The sequence below is a fragment of the Salvelinus fontinalis genome, chromosome 7, assembly GCF_029448725.1.
Source record: "Salvelinus fontinalis isolate EN_2023a chromosome 7, ASM2944872v1, whole genome shotgun sequence".
Taxonomy (NCBI): domain Eukaryota; kingdom Metazoa; phylum Chordata; class Actinopteri; order Salmoniformes; family Salmonidae; genus Salvelinus; species Salvelinus fontinalis.
In genome coordinates this window covers 58,337,344-58,346,497 of record NC_074671.1, presented here as the reverse complement: position 1 = coordinate 58,346,497, position 9,154 = coordinate 58,337,344, and the positions used below count along the sequence as shown (strand labels likewise).

General features: G+C 40.9%; 1 protein-coding gene across 1 annotated transcript; it reads left to right on the top strand.

Annotated features, from left to right (window-relative positions):
• The first annotated feature begins 1,848 nt into the window (after nucleotides 1-1,848).
• Nucleotides 1,849-7,194, top strand: LOC129859871 (zinc finger protein 239-like). The gene is made up of 2 exons (XM_055930066.1): nucleotides 1,849-2,535; nucleotides 5,827-7,194. The coding sequence occupies exons 1-2, from the start codon at nucleotides 2,343-2,345 to the stop codon at nucleotides 6,777-6,779; spliced, it is 1,146 nt and encodes a 381-aa protein (XP_055786041.1). The 5' UTR covers nucleotides 1,849-2,342; the 3' UTR covers nucleotides 6,780-7,194.
• Nucleotides 7,195-9,154: the final 1,960 nt, after the last annotated feature.

The following is a 9,154-nucleotide window of genomic DNA, read 5'->3' as shown; positions in this document are numbered from 1 at the left end:
TTGCACACACATCTACAGTAACTAACCCTCTATTGCACACACATCTACAGTAACTAACCCTCTATTGCACACACATCTACAGTAACTAACCCTCTATTGCACACACATCTACAGTAACTAACCCTCTATTGCACACACATCTACAGTAACTAACCCTCTATTGCACACACATCTACAGTAACTAACCCTCTATTGCACACACATCTACAGTAACTAACCCTCTACTGCACACATTGTTTTTTTATTTTTGTGTTTTGTATGCTTCCCCAAGGAGCTGGAGAGAACTCCCCACTACGTAAAAACACAATGCTGTTCGATGCTGCACCTCAGCACTCTGTGCAAAATTGCAGTGGGTTGGTTGGCTGAATGAGGGGACACAAGGTCGAGCAGTCTGAATATCTCCTCGCCTGTATTTAGACTCCATCACTGTGTGTCTGCAAGGGGCTCAGGTTGTTGAGAATATGCGCATAACACCAACCGCCTGCGCAGCCGCGGGTTATGTTGGAGAGCAACAATCTTCTGAATGGCAGCCAAAATATATGCTGTATTATTGTTATTCCGCTGACGCCTGACAATGGCTTGGTGTTTATAGTGTTCCAGGTGTTTCCAATTTGTACCAGATAAGATTCAGCTTGGGATAAAACTAATCTTGACATAATGTTACAAATACATATTTCAAATATTACATTACCCAAATGAAACATTTGTCATCGTATGATCATCCCCATTTACACAAAACTCGTATAAATTGTTTTGTTATTATTACTTGTGAGTTAAGGTAGAAAATAAGCCCAACGGTGCACTTTGGCTGCTCTATAAGTGGTCTGGATCACTCGTAGATGTGCAAGGGTTTCAAGAGCCACGTTACTAACGAAGGCTCTGGGAAACACCTCGGCTACTAAAGATACATCGTAAGATGGTTCTAACGCTATACAAAGGCTCTGGGAAAACGATGCCCCGGGCTCGGTTTGCCAAAAGCATCTTAAAGCTAAATTCTTCAAGATGATTTTGGGGACTGGGCCCCGGTCTTTACCAACGTTTGCGCGTCAAGAGTTTGAAAATACGTGTCAGGTGCTATAGGTCACTGGACAGAGCTCTTTAAAAAAATATATCACACCTTATTATTTACGTAGCTTATAGGCTCATCACAAATTGCCAGATCCTGACATAGGCAAGACTAAACTAACTATTCTCCATAGGTCATGACCACTGTAGATCATTGGTCATGACTCGCGATTTCAACCGACCGCGGCTGACTGCCCATGTGGTCATGCTGTCTAAACTCGTAGGCACTGAAGCTTGTGGTGATCAATGGCATGTTATAGAGCCTATACACAATTATGTAGGCTACAGGTTAGTCGTTAAAGGTTGTAAAAGTTTTGGAAGTTCAAGTGACTGTCTCACTGACCTAGGCCAATTTGGACTCAGGACTGGTCACATGACCCACTACGTTGAGTGTCAATCATCAACTCATTAGAATGAGAAACTTTTTTTTACAAATAAATATTGTTTGTTTATTCGATTACATATGTAGATTAAACACATGAAGACGCATTTATATGTTCTGTGTTGTCTGGAAGCCACGACTATTAATTGGCCAAAACATACGGTGCACGGATCAAAACATAACCGATATGTAAAAACAACATTTGAATAATCAAATCATTATTCCGTTTCTCGTTATTTAATATTTACTTTAGAGTTAGTTTGATTTCAGTTTGTTGGATTTCAGATTCAAATCAAATAAAGGAAGAACGACCCTTTACTCATTTTCTATCCTTTCATCGAATAGGAAATATTTCTTGGACAAAAAGTACACCGACCCTGTGTCCAACTTTCGTCACTTAAACGCTCCAGTCAGATTTTAAGCTATAGTTATGGACGTGCGCAAAAGGGATTTATTTACAATCATAGCAATCAAACGAGTTAAAACGATATTCATTGATGGAAAATGATCTGGCGAGTTTAATAACGGCGAATTACGCTCTCATTCCTTTATTACATCACGTTAGCTCGCACGAATTATTATTTTGATAAAACCGAATTTGGCTTCTTACGTCGATTTTCTTTAATTCTCTCGATAATGTTATAGAGAAAGGATAAATGTGTCAACTCCTCTCTTGCTGCGCAAAACATTTTTGGGGCTGGATTTCAGGCCTTGTCCGTTTGGTCATTGGTCTGGAAATATTTTGTCAACCTGGCAACACTAGAAAGGAGCACACTGCACAATTGTTGTTTACAAGGGTTGTGGAGAAGACGCTAGCCTAGGCTAATCAGACAGAGGTTTCAACCAACATTTATTTGATCAAACGAACAGCTAGACTTCCATAACCATCGCCGATATGTCCAAACTACAGTTGTTTAATGTGTTCGTCACCGAGCGTTTGTCGACAGCTGCTGTGGAGATATTCGTGGCCGCGGAGAAGACTATAGCGGAGTATCAGGAACAAATCTGCCGTTCAGCAGAGGAGATCGAGCGCCTACGGAGGCTGTTGGGCATGGTTTTCCAACCAGAGATTAAGTTACATGAAGCAGGTTTGTAGCGAGCTACAGTTGTTGTCACGAAGATATTTGATTTGTAGATGAACGTTACAAGACTAGAGAATTCAGGGACAGTTTGTAATATGCGCACTCTGAACGCAACATTGCTTTCTTGAATTCAGGGTAAAACGACTGCCCCCTCCCATTGAAGCCATGAAATTCGAGTCCGTTTCCCTGTGCTTGACGTACAGTAGCGCCGTCTCAGCCAGGATAGCATGAAGTAAAGAGACTGCACCGTTTTCCACCTGCATCTCCATCCCGAATCTCCCCATTGCCCCCCAGCAACATTAGCCTACAGTTTAATTATATGTGTATGTCACACTATGTTGAGGTAAAGACCGGAGTATAATGCTGTATAGATGTCAACACCAATACATGTTCATGACATCGTCATCAACTGCATTACAGTTCAAAAGTACTGACTAACGTTACCACCACCTATTTCTGTGCTAACTATGCTACCAGTTTATACGAATGGGAGTTAGCATTTAGCACATTTTTCCAAACAAGAAAAGTGACAACTTCTACATTTTATGCAGTGAAAACACCCAAATATATCCAATCTGATTTTAGTAACCACATTGTGGGCCTTTTACAATACAGCAATCATGATGGATGACAAATATCCACTCTGTTAGATCAGATTTGTTGAATGTACGCCAATCCAGCGTCCTATCCCCCATGGTCTGCTACCATTGACCTCTTTACCACATCTATCTCAATGATATACATATATATACACACACACTAAATGACTGCTAGGGGGTGCTGGGTCGAAGCCACCGCGCCTCCATCTTGGCACTTCGGGAAGCTATATAAAAGCATTGATTAATGTCTACATTAATTTCTGCCACATTTATTCTATTACAGACACATTAGTGCAAAAATGTGCATATTTTTTTTTTTTTTTTTTTAAATACAGGCAAATATATTGATACGTCAATTTGTCCAAGAGAGATTTACACAGTTATCAAAACGTCACGCCAGGGTTAGCTACATGAAGCCCAGCCCTTATTTTTAATGTTTCTAAAATCCCCTATGGGATAAATGAATGGCGTAAAAACGATTGGGACCATTTCCTTCTTTGACCGCTAGGTTTTATGGGTATTATGACTCATACTTTGTTACTACACATGGCTGACCGGTGGCTTCAAAGCCTCTTAATGGCCAATACATACAGTGCATTCGGAAAATAGTCAGACCCCTTGACTTTTTCCACATTTTGTTATGTTACAGCCTTAATTCTAAAATTGATTCAATGTTGTTTTTTTTCTCATCAATCTACACACAATTCCCCATAATGACAAACAAACAGGTTGATCACGTCACTGATATCACATAAGTAATAAGACCCTTTATTCAGTACTTTGTTGAAGCACCTTTGGTAGCGATTACAGCCTTGAGTCTTCTTGGGTATTTATAAAAATATATATATTTAACCAGGTAGGCCAGTTGAGAACAAGTTCTCATTTACAACTGCGACCTGGCCAAGATAAAGCAAAGCAGTGCGACAAAAACACAGTTACACATGGGATAAACAAACGTACAGTCAATAACACAATAGAAACATCTTTGTACAGTGTATGCAAATGTAGAAGATTAGGGAGGTAAGGCAATAAATAGGCCATCTAGGTGAAATAATTACAATTTAGCATTAGTATGTATGCACTACAAGCTAAGCACACCTGCATTTGGGGAGTTTCTCTGATTTCTTCTATGCAGGTCCTCTCATCCTCTGTCAAGTTGGATGGGGAGTGTCGCTGCACATCTGTTTTCAGGTCTCTCCAGAAATGTTCGATAGGTTCAAGTCCGGGCTCTGGCTGGGCCACTCAAGAACATTCAGAGACATGTCCCGAAGCCACGCTTCCGTTGTCTTGGCTGTGTGCTTAGGGTCGTTGTCCTGTTGGAAGGTGAACCTTTGCCCCAGTCTGAGGTCCTGAGCGCTCTGGAGCAGGTTTTCATCAAGGATCTCTCTGTACTTTGCTCCATTCATCTTTGCCTTGATCCTGACTAGTCTCTCAGTCCCTGCTGCTGAAAAACATCCTCACAGCATGATGCTGCCACCGCCATGCTTCACCGTAGGGATGGTGCCTGGTTTCCTCTAGACGTGACGCTTGGCATTCAGGCCAAAGAGTTCAATCTTGGTTTCATCAGACCAGAGAATCTTGTTTCTCATGGTCTGAGAGTCTTTAGGTGCACCTCCCTGACCAAGGCCATTCTCCCACGATTGCTCAGTTTGGCCAGCTCTAGGAAAAGTCTTTGTGGTTCCAAACTTCTTCCATTTAAGAATGATGTAGGCCATTGGGTTCTTGGGGACCTTCAATGCTGCAGAAATGTTTTGGTACCCTTCCCCAGATCTGTGCCTCAACACAATCCTGTCTCGGAGCTCTACAGACAATTCCCGTGACCTCATGGCTTGGTTTTTGCTCTGACATGCACTGTTAACTGTAGTATCTTTATATAGACAGGTGTGTTCTTTTCCAAATCATGTCCAATCAATTGAATTTACCACAGGTGGACTCCAATCAAGTTGTAGAAACATCTCAAAGATGATCAATAAAAACAGGATGCACCTGAGCTCAATTTCGAGTCTCATAGCAAAAAAATCGGAATATTTTTAATACATTTGCTAAAATAAAATAAAATAAAAAATAAACTGTTTTCGCTTTGTCATTATGGGGTATTGTGTGTAGATTGACGAGGAAAACAATTTAATCCATTTTAGAATAAGGCTGTAACTTAACAAAATGTGGAAAAAGTGAAGGGGTCTGAATACTTTCCGACTGCACTGCTCAAAAGGTACTTCAAATGCGTTATACCGTGTGCAAGTGACTCATTCCTATGTCTTACCTCCGTGTTCGTGTCCCTGGTCTTTTGAATTGGATTGACGATTATATCATCAAATTGATGAAAACGTGGCTATTTTAAGATGTATAAAAAAAACGATGTTTGTGGTTGAATGTACTTCTGCCAGTTACCTTTCATAACGTTTTTGCGCTGAAGACCTTTCAAAAATGGGCTACTTTCCACGTCATTTGCATAGCTTATTGAGTCTTCACAAAGGAAAGAACGGTGTCATGTGAAACGATGGCTTTGTCCATTTATATGCAGCCATTGGTTGAAACACATGCTGTAGTGTAGACTAACAAAATTGTCTTCTTTTTGCAGAATTGAAATCAGCATCAACAACCTACCCATTACAAAATAGAGACATTTCAAACAAAATGGCAGGTATTTCATTAAGATTATAGATCAAAATATTGATTTCATATTTTTTCCCTCCAGACTTTCAACTAGTCACTCCTGCCGTTCCCCCTGAAAATCAGAACTGTGAGCAGGAGTGGGGGCCCAGTCTGGGGCAGGATGACCCAGAACCCACACACATTAAAGAGGAACAACAGGAGCTCAGACTCATTCAGGAGGACCCACCTCAGCCCTCATATCCGTACCAAAACCAAACTGTGGATGATGGAGAGAGGAGCTCTCTACCTATCATCATAACTGAGGAGATCAAAACAGAAGCTGATGGAGAGGGCTACAGAGTACCAGAACCAACCAGTGATCAGCCCCTCTCAGTTCATCCAGACTGCTCTGCTGCAGGGGAGAAACTATATCAGTGTAGACAATGTGGCAAAAGCTTTACAAGTAAGGGAAACTTAACCTTGCATTTAAAGATACACACAGGAGAGAAACCTTTTCTGTGCAAACAGTGTGGCAAAAGCTTCATCCAGAAGGGTGATTTGAACAGACATACAAGGGTACACACAGGAGAGAAACCTTATCTGTGCAAACAATGTGGCAAAAGCTTCCTCCAGAAGCGAGACTTGACCATCCATACAAGGATACACACAGGAGAGAATCCCTATGAGTGCAAACAATGTGGCAAAATGTTTAACCAGAAGGGACACTTGACCGTTCATTCAAGGATACATACAGGGGAGAGACCATATCAGTGCAAAGACTGTGGCAAAGCCTTCAACCAGAAAATAGAATTGACATTGCATATGAGAGCTCATACAGGAGAGAGACCATATATCTGTCCTGTATGCAGGAAAAGTTACATCGCATTAACCTATTTAAGACTTCATCAGCGTGTTCACACTGGGCAGAAACCTTACCAGTGCAAAGAATGTGACAAATGCTTTGGTTATAAACATCGCCTAACATCACATATGAGCACTCATACTAAAGGGCACAAATTATATTACTACACTGAGTGCAATAATAGCCTGAAATGAAAACAACAAATTAATATTTTGTCATTGTGAATTTCTTAATACGTCCAACTTCTAAATAATTATGTTCTGTTTTCTGGCAATTAACAATAGAACAAACTGAGTAATGTGTGTTGAGGGGAAATCACCAGTCAGTATCAGTTTGGTAAACTGAATCTAGCGCTCAGTTTCAGGGACCTACCCTCCAGGACACTGCTGGCTTCAGGAAGTCCTCACAGCTGTATCTAGCACAGAACACACACTTGGATTTCTAAACAACAGGAGTTCCTATTCAATTGTTTAACAATGACATACAGGATATCTTCTATCTGTACTGATGGCTGCATGTTAGAATAGTGAAGTAGCCTATTACATTTTTGTTGACAATCTATATAATGCAGCAAATCATTTGTTTAAATAAAGTCGTTTTTTCAATGGATGTCATAGTGAAACCCTATTTTTCTCTGTTGAACATGATTTCTGTGCTGGTTCATATTAGGCAGGTTAAATACATCCTCTATCAGCTCAATTCCCTGCTTCTCACCCCAACCCTGTCCTGAACAATTAGGCAGATGGGAAACTAACTGAGCCCATAGTCATAAAGGCTCAGATGAGTGCTGATCTAGGGTCAGATCACCACTGTAATTTAAAATGCAAAACTAATCCTAGATCAGCACTCCTACTGTAAGACACTCTGTGAATAGAACCCCTGACCCTGTGTTACTGGTTTGGGTCAACATTTACATGATGATTTAAAGGTGCACCAAAGACAGTACAGTATGAAGATGGGCATAAACTGCTTCTCCAATAGAAATCCCTGATCACACTTCTAGGCGACGTCATGGCGACTTTGGCTAGCTAAGCTTATGTGCAGAAACATTATTGGGTCGTCTCGTGCCGAGTTACATGTGCTGGCCGTCAAATAAAGGCACTCCTTCCATATAAAGTTGTTTTTGACAAAAATGAAAACGTGTCAATTTGTCACAAATAGAAACATTTTAGGGGACAGACAGTGACACATTCAATACTGCCTTGTACACTCTTGCCTGCATCTAGCTGATCTAAGGTGTAATCATTAGTCCAACAGTTGCAAACGAGAGTTTCTATTGGACAAATTCAGGTATATTTATCCCTGTTTCATTCCGTCTGCATCTGTTTAAGAAACATTTTTCAACAGAATCGTCAGAATGAATACACCCCTGATCACACTGAAACACAGTTCACTTTCATAGCAGCCACATTATAAACCTTCTCGCATCTATGCATTCTCCTTCTGTCACCTTTTCCCTTCGCTTGTGGATTTCAATGCACAACACATCAGCTGTATGTGACCAGGAGAAAAAAACTTTCCAAGCCAAACCATATCATAACCCACTACACACAGCCTACATCGTTGTCACCATATTAGCTAAAGTAACGTCATAGTCAACGTAGCTAATAGAAATAATAGGTTAGTAAACTCGCTACAATCATGCAGTAATGTTACAGTGTACAGTCAGTAAGCAGTTCAGCACTTACACCGGCGGGGCCCAGTGGTAATAAATGAGTAAAACCAAAAGCTTACCTTGACTTGGAAGAGTTCCAGTGTTGTGTTGGATAGACATAGCCAGCTAGCTAACATAACATCCCTCTGTTTGAGTAGGCTAAACTAGCTTGCTGCATTTGCTAGCTAAGCAAGTGAAACAAATAAAATAACCGTCTCTCTCTTGCTTCTCCTTAATTTTGGAAGAAATTAAATTGTTCAAAACTGTTCAACTATTGTCTTTCTCTCTTTTTGACTGAACTACTCACCACATATTATGCACTGCAGTGCTAGCTAGCTGTAGCTTATACTTTCAGTACTAGATTAATTATCTGATCCTTTGATTGGGTGGACAACATGTCAGTTCATGCTGCAAGAGCTCTGATAGGTTGGTGGACGTCCTCTGGAAGTTGTCATAATTACTGTGTAAGTCTATGGAAGGGGGTGAGAACCACGAACCTCCTCGGTTTTGTATTGAAGTCAATGTACCCAGAGGAGAACGGGAGCTAGCTGTCCTCCGACTACACCATGGTGATACCCTACAGAGTGCTGTTGAGGCTACTCTCGACCTTCAATGCAAAAGTGTCTATTAATACATTATTTGGTGACGTGAATATATTTAATATAGTTTTATCTAAAAAGGATAACCTTTTTATGTTTTACTATTTACATTTTTATAAAATTCACTGAGGAGGATGGTCCTCCCCTTCCTCCTCTGAGGAGCCTCCACTGGTCTATTCTTGTTGGCTGGTTGCTACCAGCCGCTAAACTAGGTGTCCCGTCCTTCCAGGTTGTTGGCCTGAGGTAGGACTACATAGATTTAAATAGTGGAATAGGGTGGTGGGGTTGTAATGAGTGTAGGGTTAGATGGTAGGGT